General features: G+C 42.9%; 1 protein-coding gene across 1 annotated transcript in view; it reads right to left on the reverse strand.

The window, feature by feature from the left end:
* LOC122808922 (thrombospondin type-1 domain-containing protein 4-like) overlaps positions 1-23,446 on the reverse strand; it is a 2,399,573-nt gene that overhangs the window by 1,548,593 nt on the left and 827,534 nt on the right. The window contains exon 5 of the mRNA XM_044080057.1: positions 652-2,230. Within this exon, the coding sequence (XP_043935992.1) occupies positions 652-2,230 (1,579 nt within the window). The remainder of the gene's footprint in view (positions 1-651; positions 2,231-23,446) is intronic.

Here is a 23,446-nt window from a genome sequence, read left to right on the forward strand (position 1 = left end):
ACCGCCTCCCACTTCAATATCAAAAACTGTAGTGACATCCAGATGCTTGCAATGTAATCATTATGAAGCCTGCAAAGATAAGGACAACAACATATTAAGAAATAGTAATATCTTTCGGCTTTTCCTGGTTAAGGGTCACCACAGCAGAAATCCGGTCCGCTAATGACTGGAAGTGGATTTTTACTGTGTCGAGATGCCAGCCTGACGCCCAACCTTCAAAGAAGGCACACCCATTCACGAACACACCAACCTACATGTCTTTATATGTCATTCGACCACGGCGAGGACATGCAGACTCCACACAGAAGACGCTCCAGCCGAGAATCAAACGGAAGAACCTCTTGCTGTGAGGCGACAATGCTAACCGCTGCACCACCGTGGCCATTAACATATTAAGAAATAATAGACAGAAAGTTTCTTTGCATCAGTTGATATTCCCTTGAGACAAGCCTGTGGGGGGCAGCACAGGAGTATCTAGCAACCAGTCATTTTCTGAAAACAAACTTCACTACAGCAGGCAAAGAAATACAGAAACATGTAAATTATCACAAAAAAACTAGTTTTGATATATATATATAAACAAGTGGTATGCTAGTTAGAAGCAGCTCTGTTTAAGAAACAAAATGTCCACACATAAAAATTAGTCCTTACCTCCTGGTTGCAAACTTTGTACTGTTTTTGCTCCCCTTCACAAATGAAGTTTCCTGCATCAGGGTTGTAAAGACTCCAGTCCTGAATTTCTGCATTTGAATATGGAGATAACCTGTTAGGAGATCCCTGAGGGCTATTCCATGGTACATTTGTTCGCAAATTCCACCTGTCAGTTTCTTCTTGACCTTGTCGGATGGGTTGTGCAGCACTGAGACGGTAATCTTGTGAAGTCAAAATGTCATAAACACCATGCTGATGTTGTCTGTGCTGCCGAGTCCTACTTGCTTGGGAAGTTCGAGTTTGGGATCCAAGCCCATGGTGAACAATAGGCTCCCGTTGAAGACTCTGAAGAGATGACCTGTCCGCATTACGTAAATGGCTGAACTCATCACTTCTGGCAACTTGCTGGGGGAGCTGCTGTGATTGCAGAAATAATCTATGCTTATTTTGGTTCCTGTTTGGATTTCTGTAAGTCAGGTACTGATCAGATAATGAAGTCTGGTTCCCAGTATACTGTACTCCTTGAAAATGAGATCTCTGAACTGCCTGTGGAACCTTTTTGCTGTTATGCACCACACCAGTTCCTAATATTCTTTCAGGCTGCTGGCTTTCCAGTGTTCTTCTATGGAAGTAGCCCAGGTTTTCCCTATTCCTGGTCTTGTTCAATTTCTGTACCTCCTCAAGGCCAGCCTTATCCATTCTCTCATTTTTGCCAAATACAACCTCAGTACTGGAAATTTCGGGGGTCTCCTTTAATCCTATCCCATTTTTTAAGTGCTGATGTGCATTTACACTACTCCAGTCTACCAGAAATGGATTCTGAGTAGTCTCTGAAGTCCTGTTATTCCTTTCAAAATGTGTGGAGTATTCAACCTCTTTGACTAAAGCTGTAATAAAACTGTCTTCCCCTTTCAGAAGGCCATGGCCCCTGGAGCTTTCTGAATGGTTTCCAAGTGAACTTCCTGTTTGATGTTCTTGTTGAAGGGACTCCTGAAGCTGTGGGGCATCCAGTCCCTCCTCAGGCTGTGTCTCTGCTACAATTCTACTATAGTTGCCCAAGAATTCAGACAGTTCCTTTCCATCAGTTGGCTCAATATGTCTTTCTTTAGCAAAGTTCCAAGAACTACTTCTCTTTTCTTCTGGTATTAGTGTTTCTTCCTGTGCAAGATATACGTTACCCTCATTTAGCTGTCTGTTTTTACTGAATGGCTGAATGGTTGCTGTTTGTTCTGTGGCTTGTAAACCATTTTCTGTTGGCAGTTCTGTGTTCTGATTTTGCTTCAGGGAAGTTGTTTTAGTTTTCAAAGCCTCCATCTCTGTATCTTTCCCACTTTTTGTGTGGATATGAAGTGTTTTGGGGGCTGGAGGTCTGGAGGATCCACTTCTATCGTGCTGCCTTTTTTCACTACCCAAATCCTGCCTTTCTGCATGGCCTTGAAAATGTGCTGCATCATCTTTCTGCAACTGACTGTTTCTCCTGGAACGTCTGCCAAGCTCATTTTTCTTAAGAAGTGGTAAGGAAAATGGTACCTTCCCATATCCAAATGTTCCAGGCTTTATGGGTCCACGTTGACGGATCCTTAAAGACAACAAAACACACTTTTTAGTGCTATCTTTCCTGTCATGGCTATACTTACAGGGGTTAGTTAGTTTACATTGCTGTTAGGAGGAGAAACATTGATTAGTTTGAAGTTATTACAATTTACTGTTAGGAAATATATCTTAAAAGCCATTTTTTTTAAAAAGAAATATCTGTCAAACCTGTAAAAGTCAGCTTCTTCAAAAATGACAAATAAATACTTTTTATTGCTCAAAGTTAAAGGTAAATGAAATCAAACTGTAATTTTTCATCAAATAAATATTGCTTTCTTTTACGTTACTACACCTTGTGTCACTTTATTCTTCCAGAATAAAGCCAAAGGAAGTCACAAGGGTAACCAGAGCACACAAGAAATTAATTTAGAAATAAACCTCCAAACACTTTAACATCAAATACTCCAAGCATTATTTTTCTCATTCCATGGCTTAACAAATGAGATCACCATGATTACACTTTCTATAACCAAGAAAGCAGAGAGGCAAGACAGAACCCGTGGAGCAGATACTCCATGCTGGTGCTTGTGAGTAGTGTAAATAAATACTAAGCATATTATGCTCTTTCCTCTTAACATGTGGGCCTCCACACTACTAAAATTATTTTACTTTACACTCATGCATATCTCTGAGCACCCATTCATCTTTTCCAAACTCTTCTTTATTCTCTGTCTACAACATAAGCTGCAGAATTAAAGAGAAGATGGTGGGGGAACTAAAACGTTGTATGTAATGTGGGAAAACTGCCTTGCCAAAGTAGCTGTAAAACATAGAATGTAAAAGCAGCAACGAAGTAGTAAGTTCCCAAAACAGAAGTGTGTGTACACTCACTATAGTAGTAGATGCCCAGCTAGAAGGATCACAGCTACATTACTTATCCATGGGAATTAACTGCATATGAACATTTGCCTTTTCAGCCTGACTTCCAAAGTTTTTGGATGTATATAATACTTTTACCCAAAGAAAAGTTGCTAAATATAACAATATGTCTAACTTATGTTTTCCATTATATCCAACTGTAGTAATTCATGTCAGTCATTCAACAATCACTAGCTTCAAATAGCTCCACTGTACATATCACATCTTACACTATTGTCAACTTTTATTATTTCTTTATGGTATTACTCTTGTATACTTTTTGTAATTTTACAATTTTTTGTACTTTACAATATTGTAATCTTGTTAATACTGTATACTTTTTGCTGGAGCTTTTCTCCCCGGGCCTCTGCTGAAAAAGGAGCTGTGTCCAGTCAGACTTTCCCGGTAAACAAATGTAAAATAAGTACATAACAAATAAATATAAAACAAAGATGACCAGTTGGCATAATGGTTAGGATCTTCGCCTTCCATGCACAAGGTATAAGGTTCGATCCTGACCTACGACCAATGCTGTTTAGAGTTTGCATATTCTCCCTCTGTATCTGTGTGGTTTCTCCCTCCTCTGAAAAACTTGCTGACTGTTTCCATCTCAAACTCACCAATGAATGGAGCAGTGGGCAGCAGCACAGACTCTATATGGCACCCTATAGAGGGAAGAGTTGTACAGACCAGTTGCTTTGGTGCATCTACTGTAGTGCGCAGTACCCTCAAGATAGGAGAACACAGACCACAGACTGCACGCTGTGGCAGAGTTAGCCACTCAATGGCGTAAAATATGGCTCTAGGTCATTCGGTCATGCTAACTAATGTCGCCAAAATGGGCAAGGGCAGTTATCAGTGATAAGTGGGTTGAAGACTAGGCCTACTCTGACCTACTCCAGGGATCTATGCTAACGGTGAGAGGGGTGTATGTGCCCCTATTAGCCAGTGTGTGTCTGCCATAAAGCCCAGCCCTGGATCAATAAGCTACTGGCTGGCCGGTGTCTAATTGCCCAGCCTGGGTTACTGGGGTTAGCTCTGTTGAGTGAAAGCTGGACGTAAAACCAATCAACTTGCCAAACATGAACTAAGAATTGCTACACTTAATGTGGGTTCACTGACAGGACACAGCTTGGAAATGGATGACATGATGATACAGAGGAGGCTGGACATCCTATGTATCCAAGATGGAAGGGCAGTGCAGCAAAGCCACTTGGCTTGGGATCCAGACTCTACTACTCAGGAGGGGGACACTGGGATCCAGAGTCTACTACTCAGGAGGGGGGCAGACTAGAAACGGTGTGGGAATTATGATGAGAGAGAGGCTTCAGAAGACAGTAAGGGATATCATCAGAATTAGTGACAGACTTGTGGCAATCAGACTCCAGTGTAACGACACGGCAGTATTCATAATCTCAGCCCATGCCCCATAGTAGGGTTGTGATAGTGAGGAAAAGAGTGCATTCAGACAGCAGTTGCAGGATCTACTAGATAAAGCAGGACAACATGAATTGGTGCTGATAATGAGTGACTTGAATGCAAATATCAGGCAAACAGAACAGGAACCGAGGACTGACTGGGTCCACATGGGTGGGCAACAGGAACAAAGGAGGAGAGGCCATTCTAGACTTCTGTCTAGCAAATGGCTTGGTAGTAGCCAACAGATGGTTCAGAAAAAGAGAGAGTCACAAGATCACATGGCCAGTATGCAACTCAGGTAGACTTCCTCCTAGTAAGGAAAAGGCAATGGGGAAGAATCAATGATTGCAAAATCATCCCCAGTGAAACTGATTGCCACAATCAGCTGCAAGCAGTGGTCAGAGAAGGTTCTAAGGTCAACAGAGACCAGGCTTTAGACCTGAAAGTTGACTAGAAAGAAAATACAATTCAAGGGATTGCTCATGGTTCTAGCACACCAAGAAGAGGAGGAAATAGATGGAGATGAAGAAGAATGGCAGAGCCTCAAAACAGCATATGTGAAGGCTACAGAACAGATATGTGGCCGAGTCAGGTATGGAAATATGGTACATAAGGAAAGCTGGTAGTGGAATGCAAAAATCCAGGAAGTCATCAAAAGAAAGATGGAGTGCAGGAAAAAGTGGGATAGAAAAGACTGACCAGGCTAGCAAGGAATACTGGTTGGCTAACAAAGAAGCTAAGAAAGGAGTTGCAACAGCAAAGAATAGGGCATCAGAGGCACTCTACCAACTTCTGGAAAGTGACTCATTAGGTGGCACAAAGAAACTATATCAGGTTGCAAGGCAAAGACAGAAAGATAAAGAAGATAGTCAGACACCTTTCGTAAGGGATGCCAGCAACAACCTGCTCACCAGTCCACAGGACATCAAAGGCAGATGGAAGGAGAATTTTGAGCAGCTTCTGAATGAAGAAAACCCAACAGAAACTGTATTTCCCCAAAAACAGACTACAAAGAGAAAAGAAGAGGAGCCTACCCTAGAAGAAGTAAGAACAGCACTAAGGAAAATGAAGTCAGGGAAAGCAGCAGGCTCAGATGAGGTCACAGTAGATATGATAAAGATGCTGGATGACATAGGGGAGAAATGGCTCCTCTGAGGGTACTCATAGCCGTGTGGAGAGAATGGTGTTTCCCAGATGACTGGAGAATAAGCATACTCATGTCAGTGTACAAGAATAAAGGGGACATCCAAAACTGTGGGCAGTACAGAGGAATCAAACTGCTATCACACTGCATGAAAGTTCTAGAAAGGGTGACTGAAACAGATACGCAGAGTAGTAGAATGTAAGATGGGAGATGGGCAGTTCAGATTCAGATCAGGATGCAACACAACTGACCCGATGTTTGCAATGAGACAGATAGTTGAGAAGAAACTATTTATGAGGAAAGAGTCCAACTGGGCATTCCTAGACTCGGAGAAAGCATATGACAAGGTCCCAAGAAAGCTGATCTGGGCAGTACTGCGGTGGTTCAAAGTCCCAGAAACATTGGTAGAACTGGTGCAGGCTATGTACAAGGACCCAATGACTTAAGTAAGAACAGTGTTCAGCCCTACGGAGGGGTTCCCAGTGGGACTGGGTGTACACCAGGGTTCAGCTCTGAGCCCACTACTGTTCACACTGGTGATGGACTACATTAGCAAACAGGCTGGAGGGGACAGATTAACAAAGTTGCTATATGCAGATGATGTGGCAGTACAGGCAAACTCTAAGCAAGAACTCCGGCAAAGTATAGAGCAATGGAATGCAAAACTGAAGGCACATGGGAGGAAACTAAGCACAGATAAGACAGTGGCAATGGCAGCAAACTGGAGAAATCAGAAGAAGCTGAGAAATGAGATAGAAGGGAAGATAGTGGAACAGGTAAACAGCTTCAGTTATCTGGGTGGGGTGATTGAGGAGAAGGAAAGTCTGAATGAAGAGGTCAAAGCTACAATCAAAGGGACTGCAGCCAACTGGCATAGAATGTCAGGTGTAGTCTAATGCCAAAGAAGCTGAAAAGTAAGGTGTACAAAACAGTGGTGTGACCAGTACTATTGTATGGTACAAAAACCTGGCCAGTAAAAGCAGAGCAGAGCAGATGAAGAAGTTAGAGGTGATGGAAATGAAGTGAAGAAAAAGGGTGGTAAGATGCACTCAGTGGGACAGATGAAGAAATGAGGAATTAGAGCAGAAGCCAAAGTAGCTCCAATTGTAGAAAAGATCAAAGAGAACAGATTATGGTGGTTTGGACATGTGCAGAAAAGAAGACGACAATCTGGTGAATACAATTTGGGACAGACAGGAAGAAGGTAAGAGGAAACAAGGACATCCAGCAAAGAGGTGGATGGACTGTGTGAAAGAAGATCTGCGACAGGCATGAGCGAAGAAGGCAGGAGTGTGGCATTGAATCGAGAGAGATGGTGACAGTTAACATGATTCCCCTACTCCATGCAGAAAATGGGAAAAAGGAAGCTGATGATGATGATGATGATGATGACAGAGCAAAGATGAACTCTTCCCCTGACTAGAACATCTGCCTTTTTTTTTTTTTTTTTGGAAATATAGTTACCAAAACATGCCCAGCATAACTGCATGTGCATGCAACAGAAAAGTCCTGGAGGATCTTAGGAGTTAATTTCAATGATGAATTAAGGAAATTACCAGAGTCATGGAAACAGGGTTGTCAAAAGTACAGTTGTGTACCTACCATAAATGTAGATGTTCGAGTGTATTCACTGTTGCAGTCATTACTCTTGGGTTATCCTGCTGGCAGGCTACCCTCAGTCGGCCAGAATTCCAAAGTCTAGGTCCGGCGTCGGTTGCTGTCACCTCTTCCCTGACGTCAGTGCGCCAGGAGTATAAAAGATGCAGCAGACGCCATTTTCTTCAGCTTTTCTTGTCCCAGATGTCAGGTGCCCCCCAAACTGGTAGGCTGAAAAATATGCCAATAAAAATGCATGCACAAGAATAACATTTCCTTCATCTACAAGCAAATACACCAAATAGGTTATATAGGATAGAGAAGTGCAGATAAGTCCCAGCAAATTAAAGGGGGATGGTGGGTGGGTAACCTGGACTGCAACAGTGAATACACTCAAACATCTACATTTCTGGTAGGTACACAACTGTACTATGTTCATCGTGTTTCACTGTTGCAGTCATTACTCTTGGGTTGAATCCCAAAGCTGAGGATGGGTGGCTGGGCTAAATAGGATTAGGAGAGGCTATGAGGCCCTGCAGAACTGCAGTGGCAAAGCCTGCTCTGGACTAAAGAGGTAAGTGGCAGTGCTTTGTGAAAGTGTGCACTGAACTCCAAGTTGCAGCCTCCAAGATAACTTTGGTTGGTACTCCTCTGAGGAAGGCTGCTGAAGTGGCTGCTGCTCTGGTGGAATGAGGCCTAATGCCCTTAGGCACTGATTTGCCATGTTGAAAATAGCAAAAACGGATGCAATGGCCTATCCACTTAGAAATAGTCTGTTTTGAGATAGCCTTTCTTTGTGAGCCTGCAGCATATGACACAAAGTTTCTCAGTCTTTCTGAAAGCTTTAGGTCTGTCCAAGTAGAAGCGTAACTGCCTGTGTATGTCCAAAGAATGCAGACTTTTCTCACCCTTGTTCTGTGGATTTGGATAAAAGGTAGGCAAGTGAATGGTTTGGTTGAGGGCCACACTGGACACCACCTTAGGCATAAATGTAGGGTTTGTCCTCAGAGAAACCCTGTCTGGATGAAAAACGATAAAAGGTTCCACAGCCATGAGTGCTTGTAACTCTGAGACTCGCCTTGCAGAGGTTTATTGCTAGGAGCAGAGCTGTTTTCCAGGATAAGAATTTTATATCTGCTGTTGATGCTGGCTCGAAAGGAGGCAGTGCGAGTTTTTCCAAAACATAATTGAGGTCCCAGGCCGGAATTGGTGCTCTCCTTGGAGGCCTAATGTTTTTGGCCCCTCTGAGGTACTGCCTTATTAAAGGATGAGAAAAGATAGGTGGTTCCGTATTGTAATGGGCTGAAATGGCAGAGGCATGAATCTTAATTGATGAGAAACAAAGGCCTTTGTTCAGCATCTCAGTTAGGTATTGTAAAATCTGAGGTATATTTGGTACACACGTGTCAATGCCTTGTTCCTGGTTCCAAGCACAGAATCTCTTCCATTTTTCTGTATAAGATTTTCTGGTACTGGGCCTCCTGGCCTCCAAGATAACATCCATAACAGCTTTTGAAAGAGGAGTGTTCTGAATGGCTACATTATCCGCCATGCTGCCAGATTTAAGGTCCTGAGTTGGCTGTGCAGGATCTGATTGTTTTGTTGGGTCAGCAAGTGAGAAGTTTGAGGCAATATCCATGCTGGACCTTGAGACAAGCTCTTTAGGATTGGGTACCAGTGCTGGCGTGGCCAGTCTGGTGCAATCAGTATCATTTTTGGCTTCTCTTGTTTGACCTTTAGGAGTACCCTGGGAAGGAGAGGCAGTGGAGGAAAGGCATATACTGTTAGATTTTTCCAGCTGAAGGATAGGGCGTCCACTTTCCATGCTTGCTTGTGATAAATCCTTGTGCAAAATCTCTGCAATTGGCAGTTGTGAGAGGAAGCAAATATATCTATGTCTGGGCATCCCCATTTCCTTATTATCATGCTGAAGACTTGTGGATCCAGTTTCCATTCGTGGGGATCCATGAAGTTTCTGCTTAGTTCGTCTGCCAGAGTATTTGTTTTTCCTAGCAGGAATTGTGCTTGCAGGTGAACTTGAAAAGCCAATACTGTGTCCCATAAGGTCATTGCTTGTCTGCCGAGGGGGTAGGAATGTGTACCTCCCTGCTTGTTTATGTACCACATGACCGTAGTGTTGTCTGTCTTTATCAGTATCTGTCCTGGATGAAGCAGGTCCTTGAAAGATGTCAGGACATTTTGAACAGCTAGCATCTCTTTTTGATTGATGTGAAGATGCATCTGGTTTGCAGGCCATGTGCACTGAATGCATTTTCCTGCCATATGGGCCCCCAGGCATAATCTGATGCATCCGTTGTCAGTGTCCGTCTGGCTGTGGGTAAAATGAATGGCAGACCCTTGTTGTGGTGACAGACTTCTGCCCACCATCAAAACTCCTGTTGCAGCCAGGGAATGAGTGCAATTACTGTCTCCAGGCTGTGGCAATGCTGAGTCCAAACACTTTTTAAATACCATTGCAGTTTCCTCATATGCAGTCTGGCATATGGAATTAGTAGAATGCAGGATGCCATGAAACCCAAGGCCTGCATGATTTTCCTTGCAGATAAGTAGGTTTTTGTTGCCAATTTCTTGAAGTAAGTAGTCAGTTGCTTTTGTTTGTCTGGCGTGAGATAAGCCATCTGGGCAGTTGTATTTAAGCTTGCACCCAGGAATATTATCTCTTGAGAGGGCACTAGTTTTGATTTCTTTTCGTTTACTGTGTACCCTAGGCCAATTAGTAATCTTTTTACAAACGCCAGATGTTTTAGAAGAATGTCTGTTTTCTGCTTGAATTAGGCAGTCGTCCAAGTAGGGATATATTTGAATTCCTCTTTGTCTGCAAAACGCAATTACTGGTGCCAGGCATTTTGTGAAGACCCTGGGCGCAGTAGATAAGCCAAAAGGCAGTGCAGAGAACTGGTAATGCATTGAGCCAGCTATGAATCTGAGGTATCTTCTGCAAGACTGTCTGATTGGGACATGCAGGTATGCCTCTTTTAAGCCCAAAGTTATGAGCCAAGCCTTCTTGCCCAGCATGGGCAGTAGCTGCTGTAGAGTCAACATCTTGAATTTTGGAACTTCCAGAAATGTATTTAGTATAGACAGGTCCAGTATTTGTCTCCAGGTTTTGTCCTTTCCAGGTACTAGGAAAAGTCTGGAGTAAAATCCTTGCCCCTGTTCTTGTTGTGGTACTTGCTGAATGGCCCTCGTGTCCATGAGGGCTGTAATTTGTTTTTGTGCCTATGCCCATTGATTGTGTGGCAGGTCTTTCATACCTTTTGACCTTGGTAGAGTATGAAAATGGAACCTGTAGCCTTGGGACACTATGTTCAGGACCCATTTGTCTTGGGTAACCATTTGCCAATTTGATGAAAAAAGTGCTAGTTTTCCCCCTAAGGGGGCTGCCAAAAGAAAAGTGCTTGGATCTGGAAGAGGAAAGTCATTGGGACTGTTTCCTGTAAGGTTGTGATTTGTCTTCTCCGCTTTTGGAGGTAGAAGCACCCCATTGTTTAGGCCTGTAAGAGCCTTGGGGCTGAGATCTGCCTCTGGGACGCCTGTATCTGCCTTTTTGTGGTCTGTCTAAAGGACCAATATTTAGAAGGCCAGTTCCTGCTAAACCTGGGTGGCTGTACCTGTAAGAAATCCTTGACTGTCTGCATAGATTTTGCTTTATCCTCCACTTTTTTCAACACCTCTTCTGCTTTAGTACCGAACGAAGTATCATGCTGTAATGGTGCATCTAATAATTTTGCTTTAACATGATCAGGCAGATTCTGTTCCTTTAACCAAGCATGCCTTCTAATAACATACCTGTAACAGCGGCCCTACAAGAGGCCTCCAGTGAATCGTAACCACATTGCAAAGTATGCTTTCCCACTTGTTCAGCTGCATGCAATAAATCCTGCAACTTCTTGTTCTCTGAACATTCAGTATTTGTCAACAACTTCTGTTTAAGCAGTGACATTAAATATTGCTGATATTTAAGGATATGAAACTGGCAATTTACAGCCCTTACAGCCAAGATAGCAGAAGTGTAGACTTTTTTCCCCCCATCTGTCTAGAGCCCTAGAATCCCTATCAGAGGGGACAGGGTTTTTTGCAGTGGAAGCTTTAACCTCTTTGGGACCCTGAGATATAGTTTCTGGGTCAGCAGCGGGGTTTTTATATAGGAATTTATGAGAATCTGGGACCCTGTAGTATCTGTCTGGCTTAGCAGGTGCAGGGGGTAAAGAGTCAGGGGACAAACAGGACTCTGAAAATACATCATCTACAATGTCTAGAACAGGTGGAGTAGCAAGGGGTCTGTGCTGAGGAAGTAGCAAAAAGTCTCTGAGCCTTTTTTAGATTCAGAATAATCTTGGCTCTCCCAGTGGAAATGCTCCCTCATGGTATGCAGGGTTTCCCCAAAAGAATAATCCTCAGGAGGAGAGGCTGAAGGAATGGATTCTTCAGCATCAGAATCCTCATAGGGAAGCATGGAGTAATCCTGTTCAGAAGAGGAATCAGAGGAAATAGAAACCTGATCAGAAGAATCATACTCTGTCTCTTGCCTAGGCCTCTTACCAGGAGGGGGATGTGAGCCCCTGATCAGAGTAATTAGGTCTTCGGCCATTATGAGCATCTGTTTTTTAGGCATTGAAGTCTGAGTAGGAGAATGCCGTACTTGTTTCTTTGTCTTTAGAGCTGCTTTAGTCTTTGAAGCTGAAGATGGCTTAATATATAATTGTGTAGGTCTGAAGACACCCTCAAAAGCCGATGCCTGCTCAGCGGCTCCGGACCCATCTGAGGGAATGATTTCCAAGTGTCCAATACCTTGAGTATCCAGAGGCCCAGTCAGCTCCACTTGGGAGTCGGAAGCGGCCTGTGGCTCTGAGGTAGTGGGCGCCAGGGGCTGCGAAAGCACCTCACTGAGAACCGGCGAACCAGTGACTGGCCTGGCAGAGGCCTCGTCGTCAGTTTTGGGCCTCGGATGCCCATCCTTTTCCTTGTCCTTGCGTTTTTGAAACTCCGGCCGTCGGCTGTTCTGACGGCATTATATAATTAAATCTTCAGCCAAAGTAATGAAATGCAAAATCGAACCGACGCTTAATAGTGCATTGGTTAAATCTAGCACAAAACTGACAGCTAGCAACATTGGGATCAGGGCCAAGGCAAGGAATACAGTAAGAGTGAAAATCCTTATGAGGTATTTGCTTCCCACAAGAAATACAATTATTAACTTTTTCTGACATCGGTCTGGAGCAAGAAAAAAGTTTCCCCAACGGGGTACTTAGCTTTAATGAAGACTTCGGTTCTGAAATTCGGATTTGAAAATCTCAGGAGTCGGCCGACCGGCACTTGTGAACTGCTTTTGCTTTGAGCACCGCGCGGCAAGAAAGACTGAAGAAAATGGCGTTGGCTGCATCTTTTATACCCCTGGCACACTGACATCAGGGAAGAGGCGACAGCAACTGACGCCGGACCTAGACTTTGGAATTCTGGCCGACTGAGGGTAGCCTGCCAGCAGGATAACCCAAGAGTAATGACTGCAACAGTAGAGTAATGACTGCAACAGTGAAACACAATGAACATCGTCCCTATCTGAGCGGGACTGTCCCGGGATCAGCAGCCCAATCCTGAGTCCTGCACTGCCAGTTAAAATCCCGGCGAAACAGCCTATCTTTTGTGATTTATAATTGGCCCGTATGCCAGCCAATCAAAAATCGCAAAGCAGAGCCACTTCTACTTAATGTGGAACTGTCTGCTGTTCTACACAAACGAAAGACCTTTTTTATTCAGAAATCTGACAATCCTGCATGGAAATCACATAAAGGATCCAGAGAAATTTTATTTTTTTTAAGTACAGACTATTCTAACCAGCAACAGGGGGGGGGGGGGGAAGATAATTAAGCATAGGGTTTCCTTCCTGACCCTCACTTCTTTACCACCAGGCCAACAAACAGAGTGCAAACCATTGTTACGGGGAAAGTAGTTTATACTGCAGAACTTGACCTTTCTATTATTTACACAGACATATATACATACACATATGTATCTGATTAATTCCAGTGTACAAAGATTTCCCTTTTCAGGGGGGAGTCTAGTCAAGTGACTTGTTTGAGTCATACAGCAGGCAAATGGTGGTGGAAGGAATCAAACCCTCTACCCATGACAACAGGAATCAACTCATTAACAGTGCAGAGCTTTAATCCTCTGCACTAACTGGCTGATATCTTCTACTCAAACATCTAATGATATGGTGGGTTTACTAATGCAATTGCACTGCATTCACTGTAAGGATCACTGCTACAGTATTATTCATTATTAACACAAAAAACATACCCTAGCAGTTACCTGCAGCTCCCTACTGAAGCTGCAAAAAAATGACCGAAAAGAGGAAATGAGTGAACTAGGAAAAACGCTTTTTTTCTTAAAACATTTTTTTGCAGGGGGGCAAGCTTCCTCACACCACCAAACTTATACATACCAACTCCAAGACTGCCATATCTCAGAGAAAAGGGAATATTCCAAGAAATGACATCTCAAATTTAGTATATACAAGTCCGATCTTTCAGCCATCTGGTGTCTCCGTTTCAGGACTTGCTCTAGTGGATCTTGACACTTCAAATGGTTACCGTTATCTGCTCCAGTAGGGTGATGACTGGTTACAGCATGCCCTACAAGAGTGCAGTGGCAAGGCTTGCTCTGCTCCTTGACTAAATATCGAGTGCTCAGAAAAGGTGTGGATGGTTGACAAAGCAGCTGTCTCACAAAACAATCAAGAAGTCTGCTGCTGTTGTTGATGCTCTATAAAATAATCTGAACTGGTCTTTCAGAATATTTCTACTGTCATTAGTATAAAACGTAATGCAACCAGCCAGCCATTTTATGGTGTTTATCTTGAGACAGGTCTGCCCTGTTTCTTTACACGAAAGACACAAAGAGAAAGACAGTCTGTCTGAAGTCCTTTGTTATCTCTATAAGGTATCTTAGCTGCCAGTACATATTCAGCAAATTTAATATCATTTTCACTTGTTCTGGGAACTGGAGCACCAGACGAGCATATGTATGGTCTCATTCAATGTCAACTGTGAAACCACTTCAGGCATGAATTTTGAGTTAGTTTTAAGGCTTAGCCTTTCTCTACGAAACAATATATACAGTTGCTTGTATGCAATGACGTGCAGCTAAAATATCCTTCTATATGAATTAATAATCACCAGGAAAAATTATTTCCAAGATGAAAACTTTAGCTTGCAGACGCACTGGGTTTAAAAGGATCTAGAATTTGTTTTATTCTTCGACTGTAAAGTAAAATACAGAGGTCCCACATAAGTAGTACAGTTTTCCTTGGAGGTCTGAGTTGTCAAGGCCTCCTTTAAGAACTGCTTTACTGTGGAGTGGACAGATGGGGGGGGGGGGGTTCAAAGAAGGAAGGCTACAATGACAGAGGTATGCACGGGGTGGCGCAATGGTGCAGCTGTTAGCATCCTCACCTCACAGCAAGAGGTTCTCCATTTTGATTCTCGGCTGTGGTGCCTTCTGTGCGGAGTCTGCATATCCTCCCTGCATTCTTGTGGGTTTCCTCCAAGTGTTCCAGTTTCCTCCCACATTCCAAAGACATGAGTCTGGGGGGTTACTCCCAGGCCTCTGCTGAAAATAGGCTCTGTCCCAATCAGACTTTCCCAGTAAACAAATGTTAAATAAATAAAAAAAAAAAAAACTTTAACAGAGTCATGAAATAGTTCACAATGAAACAGCTCTGCTAATACTGAAAGGCTTTCAGTTTATGTAGCCTTAGATGGTACAATACCCTACACCAAAAGGAGAATACACAGGATTTTCTAGGTCTAGGGTCCTGGACTCCAGCATGCTGTGAAGCACCTTCTCTGAGAACTTGTTTTAAGAGGTATCAGGCTAAGAGCTTTCATTTTTTTCTCATCATCCCCTAACAAATATACACACTATTCAGTTTTTCTACATCTCCTCTCTGCTTTCTACTCATATCTCCCACATCACCTCTCCTACCCATAAATGTAAAATTACAGTTTGACATTTTAAACCTCAGTGACAAATTGCCATATAGTAGGTTCACAGTCATACACTAGGTTAATGACCACTACTGTCTTTATAAGCCTAGCCATGCAATCCAACCCAACTGCATCCCTATGTATTCATGGAAGTTTATTAGGAAGAGGTATGTTAGGAAATTTCTAAATGTTATGGGGGGGTTATGTTAGTTTGAGCATTACTGTCTGCCTCTATCAGACACACAGGGGCCAGACATGGGGTGAATTTCCGATTTCCCATCCACTGGTCAAGGTTACACTTAAATAGGGTTAGGGATGGAATCTGCTTCACATGGATGGGAAGCCTGTTCCAGGATATGGGGATACTCTGAGACACATCTGTCTCACCGTCTTGTCTTATTAATGTCACAACCAACATTTAAATCCTTGGATCTAGTGGTTCTGATGCTGTTTGTTTTGCGGATGTACAAAAGGTCCACCAGAGCTGGATCTGAGGATAACTTGTATGCCAGGCATAGATCGCCTCTCTGTAACCTGTAGGCGACAGAGTACAGACACAGGGCTTTAAGGCAATTCACACAGGAAAATGTGTTTACACCCTGGATTCTCCTGGTAAGGAACCTTTGTGGGCATTCCAATGGCTGCACGTCTGGTCAGGTACATGCCAAAAGGGTGCATTACACTCAGTGAAGGGTCTGATAAGGGACAGATAACGTGTGACTATAACCTCCATGGACCTGGATGCCATGCCCTTACTTACAAGCTGGGCAACATAGAACAATTTTCTTACTACCTTGGCCACATGTTTCTCAAAGGCCAGATTACTATTTAGATATGTTCTTAGATCCCTGACTACTGGGTCAACTCTTAGAAGTGTCTTATTGATGAAGTGATTAGCCTGGGTGGCAGTTTTCCCAAAAGGCACTATAATGCATTTCTTGGCATTGAATTTTAGTTTGTGACTTTAGTCTTTTGTCTGCATTAGTCTCTCTTGTAAGACGTTTGTGTCATGGGGGGAATCTATGAAGAAGAAGTAGAAGGATTTGTTAGGATGTTAGGAAACAATAGGTTTGGACTAGAAATTGATGGTCTAAAAGTTGGAAAAAAAATTTTCTTTTTGGATGTAAATCTTGATGGCAGTAATAATAAGATCATCCAGACTAGTGTCCATAGAAAATTTGATAGCGGACTACAATACATACGGGCAGATAGTTGCCACCCCCAATACTATTCATTCTATCCCCTTTTGGGAATTTATTCGTATCTTTAGATTATGCAATAATGAATTTGATTATAAAAGGGAAATGTGTAATACAATTAATATGTTTAGAATGAGAGGTTTTGATCAAGAACTATTAGAAGAATTTTGGAATAAATTTTTAAAATAATACATTTTACAGTCTACTGTTAGATGTACACAAAGATATAAAATAATAATAGAATTCAAAAACAGGATGATATATATTTTACTACTACATTTAGTAGTTTTAGTGTTATAGTTAAAAAATTATTAATGTATTATTGGGAGTATAAATGATTAATTTGTGCAAAAACTAGGGGCCCCTATCATGTCATTTAGGAGGGGTAGAAACCTTAAGAGATTTATTAGTGAAAACTAAGTTGGTAGCCCCCCAATAGGAATACAAAGTAATGTAAAAGAATTAGGAACTATTGGTTGCAAAAAGTGTAAGGATTGTAATTTTATTGTTCAATATTTTAGAAAAATTAATGGTTTATTGTTTGAAACTAAAGATAGTTTTTGTTGTAGTACTGAAGGCATTGTTTATGCCTTAAAATGCCCTTGTAACAAGTTCTACATTGGAGAAACAAAAAGACCATTTAAAATCAGGTTATTAGAACATCGTTAATAAAAGGGAGGAAAGTGCAATAGCTGTGCACTTTAATAAATTTCATAATGGGAATACTAATGGTTTGACAGGTACAGTTTTTGGAAAAAATGATGCATATTGTGATGAAAATGAATTAAAAAATAAATTGGCTTTTTAAAGAGTCTACTTATATTTTAAAGTTTGGTACTCTGTCCCCTAAGGGGTTAAACAATGAAATTAACTGGAGGTTTTTTGTGTAACATTTTATTGAAACCGATTAATTATGTTTAATTTTATAATTGATAGGTGTATATAGGCAGGCAACCTTTTGTAAATGTTATACTCCTTGAAGGCTTGTGGAGCTGAGACGTCAGAGTGTGTTTTAAATACATTTTCCTGTGGATTACTAGCTGGTGGTTCTATTCTCTACTTTGGTGCTTTTACAGTCTGGTGTTGCTGTGGAATCTATGATGGCTCCCAGTTTGCAGCTATCTGCAAACTTGGTCAGCCAAAGGCCCTTCAAATTAGCCTTTACCTCTGAGAAGAAGATGCCAAATAGCAGCAGTCCCAGCATGGAGCTCTGAAGTACCCCACTGGTGACTGGTCTCTTAGTGGAGTTGGCATCACCAGTCCTGACTTCCTGGGTCATGTCTGTGAGCCAGCTGGCAATCCAGAGAGTTATGTAGGAGTTTATGCCCAGTTCGGTGAGTTTGTCAAATATACCCGAGAGGGGCATTTTACCAAATGCCTTAACCAGGTCCTGGTAGGTGATATGCACCATTTTCCCCTCATGCGTTGCCTTGGTAACCTTCTCAAAGAAGTTCACCAGGTTTAGTAAGCATGATATTCCCCTGACACAGCCAAACTGGGTTAGGTCCAGTATATGAAGGTTGCCTTTGTCGATCATTTCCATAATAATTCTTTAGATGGCTTTGCACATTACACTAGTCAGACTAACAGGTCTGTAGTTTCCAGGATCAGTTGATGGCCCACTCTTGTGAAGCTGGATAACCTTTGCAGTCCTCCATTCTTGTGGTACAAAACCTGTTTTGAGGCTCAAGTGTCCCGATAGTGCATTTCCACATTTTTGACTACCATGTGTAGTATGTTTGAACCTCTGGTGGGTGTGTGCACTATCTGGTCAAGGGCATTTTGTGTTAATAAAGTTCAGGAATCACTGTGCTTGCAAGTATTAAGCAGTGTAAGTTTCCCAGTCTATAGAGGGGTAGTTAAAGTCTCCCATGAATAGGGTAATTGGTTTAATAGTAAGTGTCTCCAGAAGGTCTAAGTACGTGTTATAGGATTTTAGAGACATGGAGGATGACCTACAGCTTGCTAGGATATGGTAGGGATTCTGACAATGGTGACTTGCATGTGGAAAATTCCAGGGCATAGTCCTGTTTAACCAATGTAGAGTTATGCTTGGCCTGGACTGGGAACATCCCTCTTTTGTTTGGCCTTGGGCCTGAACTTAGGAGTGGCACTGGATATTGTCAGCCTAGGCCAAGTGGCCATGGTCTACAAATGGTCAGCTGAGAGTTCCTCTGAAACTCTGGGGACACCACCCTTCCCTACAATACAGACTGAATGGGAGTCAGAAGCTGGGATATGCAGAGTGACCCTGGACCCACCTAATGCCCTGAGTCCTTCAGCTTGATTGTATGTCGAACTGGCCAGCAACATAATGGACTCCAAAAGGATCTTGTTACAGCTCTCAGCCACACACTCCATTGACAACGGGGACTGCAAAGGCATCTCTCCTCCTTCAATGATCACAAGTTTGTGTGGACTATCAGACAGCCTCCGAATGTCATCTGGATCCCTTTATGACTTTGGGTGCTTCTCCTTCTAATGAAGAAAAGTTATTTCAGCCTGACTGATGGACGCCCTAGTTTGAGAAGGCCACTAATGCTCCCTTTCATTGTCTAGATATTTTTCTAAGGACTTAACCCTACATGTCATCATTCTGGAATTAAAACAAACACAATAGGACAGACAGTTAGGCACATCGTGCTCTGGGCCCAGACAAAATGACAAAGTGTGGAAGTCGCAATGAGGGGTCTGTTTCCCACATTCTAGGCAAACATTCAACTTAGCAATTGACATCCAAAAGAAATTAGACTAAGAGAAAGACAAAATCATTCTCCAATGGGGTACTTATCTTTGCAGTTCCAAGTTTTGGCATCAAACCAACCGACGACACTGCAAAGTATAATCGAGCTTTGACAACAATAAAGAACTGAAAATATGGTGCCAGCTGACAACCCTTATAACCTAACGTTCTAACGGAGGGGAGGGCATCCACCAAGCCAGGAGGAGGGGATTAAAGTCTCTGGTATTCATGTCAGCCAAGGGCTTCCACAGCAGGAAATTTCAAGGAGTTATTCCTGCAAAAGTGAAACAAGATGAATATCCATAGATACATCCCCCTGCTAAAGATGTAGCTTCCACCTTTTGACACCAGAGGGTAAATCTGTTCCATTTTGCTATTGATGATGATGTCCTAGCACTTGGGTCTCCTAGTGCCCCTCATAACTTTTAGCATGTCCTTACAGTAAAGGTGTCCTCATGGAAATAAAGTTTTATTCACCAAACTGACAGATTCAAAGTGGACAGGCTGTGGTCTATAAAAGATCCCCTCCACTGAGCCAGAAGGTTGGCAACTATAAAGGTTTCTCCTCTGACAACTGTACAATGTGGGAAAACAGTGCTACATGAGTCAGAAAGGTGCACTTTCCTCCCTGATCTTTTGAATAACCATGGGGAGAAAGGGAACTGGAGAAAAACATAAAAAGTTAGAAAAATCCAGTTCAGGGACCCACTGCGCAGGCTTGCATGTAATTTACTCCACAGCAAAACTTTCTCATCTGTTTGCTCAGCACAGAAGCAAAATAGTCCACTTTTGGGAGACTGAATTTGTTGATAAGGTCTAGGAATGTTTCTCTGTGCACCTTCTACTCATACAAAAGTCCTGCTCAATTGAAATGCTATGAAATTCCCCTGTGGGGTTATGTATGAGAATATCATGAGTGACGTACTGCATGGTCTGATCACAGACCTGCATGGCTAACCTGCAAATGTGAGAAAAAAATAAGTTATGCACTCACCATAACATTCCATGTTTGTTGTCCATCTCGCCTTCATTATTGCTGGTTGGGTTCGGAACAGATTATCGGTTCCGACTCGGCATTTAACTAAAGCTCGAGAGCTTCCACTGGCTTAAGGCTACACCCTACCCCATCATGCCTAGGGAAGATTACCCAGATCTTGCTTGCAATTACTAAATAGAATAGAAGTCATATACATACATTCCAGATATATTTACAGACATATACTCTGCAAGACAAAGATGGGAATCAGAGAATATGAATTCTACATCTAATAAAGTCCTCTCGATCCTCCAGAAGCAAAGGATGGGGGAAGAAGGGTTGGATGCAAAAATGAAGGTGAGATGGACAACAAACATGGTATGTTACAGTGAGTACATAACTTCTTTATGTTATGTTGTCCTCTCACCTTCATTCTTTCTGGTTGGGACAGCGTCCCTAGCACCTTCTTTTTTGGGTGGCTCAGGCCGACTGAGGGCAACCTCCCAGCAGATTACCCAAATGTAATGACTGCAGCAGTGAAACACGAAGAATATCAAACTTCAAGGTGGACTCAAAAGAAGCCCTGTTCCAGGAGACAAGTCTACTTTGTAATGAGTGATAAAAGTAGATCAATGGATTGATTTAAGTTAGTTTCAGAACAAACTTTGGGAAGGAATGAAGGATTAATTCTAAGGGAGACTCTGTCTTTATGGAAAACTAAGCAAGGAGGGTGTATGGATAGTGTTTGAAGTTCTGATACCCTCCTAGCTAAAGTAATGGCTGCCAAAAAGACCGTTTCCAGGTTAGAAATTTTAGATGACAGGAAAAAGCTGGTTCAAGTGGTGGAAGGATCAAAGTAGACAGCACCAAATTGAGGTCCCAAGGAGGAGGTGGTTCTCTTATTGGAGGCCTTAACAAAAACATACCTCTCAAAAAGGCCTTGCATAGTCTGTGAGACATAATTTTTGAACCCAAATTGCCAATGTGATAGTTCGATATGGCAGCTAGTTGAACTCGAATGTTGGCTGCTGCTCCTTCATTAAAAAGTTTTACGAAGAAGTCTAAAATGCATGCTACAAGGGCTGTGAAAGGGTCAATGTGATTTGCAGAGGCCCAACAAGAAAAACTTTTCCACTTGCTCGCATGGAGTTTCCTAGTTGTGGTATTATGAGATGAGACTAGAATGTGTTTTACAGCAGGGGATATATCTGGAAGCCTGGCTAAGATTGGAAGCGGAGCAGCTAAGCTGTCAGTTTGAGGGTTTGGATTGAGGGATGGACAGTCCGTGATGGATGAGTCAGAAGGTCTGGTACTGTGTCCAGAATCCAGGGCTCTTCTTGTAGATGAGGCCAAAGGAAAGGGAACCAAATTTGATGAGGCCAATACGGAGTGATAAGTATTAACCTGCATCACAATAACTTGGCTTTCTGTAAAACTTTGGGGATTAAAGGGGAAAGGTGGAAAACCTTAAAGAAGACCCGGGGGCCAATCGTGTACAAGTGCATCCCTTGGTGACTCCCCCAGTGGGGGGATCAGGGCAAAGTAGTTGCTACATTTGGCATTCATGGATGTGGCAAAGAGGTTCCAGTAAGGCTGGCCCTACCTGCAAAAAAATCTGATTCACAGTTTCCTGTTTCAAGGACCACTCGTGAGGCACTACAGTAGCTCTGCTCAATTTGTCCCCTATAACGTTGGATCTCCCCAGGATGTGCATTGTCATCAGAAAACGTTGGGAGGAGACTGCCCACTTCCATACTCTCTGAGCCTCTCGACACAGAGGGTAGGATCTGATTCCACCTTGTTTGTTTATATACCACGACTGACATATTGTCCATCAGGATTGCAATTGTTCCTAGTGAAGGCAGTTCTGAAATACTTGCAATGCCAATATCACCGCTCTCATTTCTAGGACATTAATGTGCAAGTGATATTCACTGTCCTGCCAAGTTCCTTGGACCGTCTTTCCCAGATAATGTCCCCTACACCCTATCTGGGAAGTGTCCGTGGTCACTGTAGCTACTGAATGTGGGGGGAGGAACGGTCTGCCCAGAAGTACCTGGGTTGATTGACGCCACCAACGCAGGTCCCTCTTGCAGGAATCTGTAATAATAATAATCTTGTGGGACATGGGTAGCTCCTGCATGAACCATTGGGCAAAAAGTAGCCACTGAAGGACTCTCATGTGTAAGCATGCAAGGGGAACTAGAGTAATCGCTGCTGCCACTGTACTCAGTAACTTTAAAACAAACTTTGCCTGTACCTTGTTTTGAGTGAGTAAGAGGGATATTTGATGCCGTAGCATTTTAACTCTTTCGTGAGGAATGTCCCCTATCAGCATTAAGCCAGCCTTGAATCTGAGGTATCTTCTGCACGATTGTCTTACTGGGACATGCAGGTATGCCTCTTTTAGGTCTAAATTCACAAGCCAAGCATTCTTGCCCAGCATGAGCAGAAGCTGCTGCAAAGTCAGCATTTTGAATTTTGGAATGTCCAGGTATGTGTTCAAAATCGATAAATCCAGTCCTGGCCGCCAGGCATTGCCCTTTCTGGTTACCAAGAACAGTCTTGAGTAAAAACCTTGTCCTTTTTCCTGTTGTGGTACTGTCTGAATGGCCCCCATATCCATGACGGACGTAACCTGTGAATGAAATATGCTGTGATGGCAACAAGGCAAACTTTTCAAAAAAGAACCTTGACTAAGTTCCGGATTCGGTTTGGTCTGCGGGGACATTCTAAATGACTCTTTTCTCTAGCAACCTTTGAACTTCTATGGTTGCTTGATCCCACTGACTGGGTGGAATGTCCAGGACTGACCTTTGTTGTGGGGGTGGGAAGGAGAAGGGTATGCTGTATCCTCTGGATATTATTGACTGTACCCATTTGTCTTGTGTAATATCTAGCCAGGCTTTTTGGTACAGTGATAATCTGCTCCCAGAGCTGGACAGGCGGGCCTACTTTCAGGAGAGATGGAAAGGCCTACCAGAGAACGTACCTCTGTCACCCTGGGTTTGCAGACCCCCTCTGCTGTGAGGTCAGTGTCTCCCATATTGCTTTCCCCTCTGCCCCTGGGGGAACAGTCACCACGTGCGTCTGGTAAAACTCTTTGGGATTTACGGAACCACGTCTTTCCTCCCTTTTGACCTTTGGGGTAAAGTTTGGAGAGAGAAAAACGCATTCCCACAGCAGACAGAGTCTTACCTTGCTGTTCGCATCTGGTCAGTCACTTTTACTTTAGGCCCAAACAAGGACAAGCCATCA

The sequence above is a fragment of the Protopterus annectens genome, chromosome 8.part0 (genome assembly GCF_019279795.1).
Source record: "Protopterus annectens isolate FY-2018-M chromosome 8.part0, PAN1.0, whole genome shotgun sequence".
NCBI lineage: Eukaryota > Metazoa > Chordata > Ceratodontiformes > Protopteridae > Protopterus > Protopterus annectens.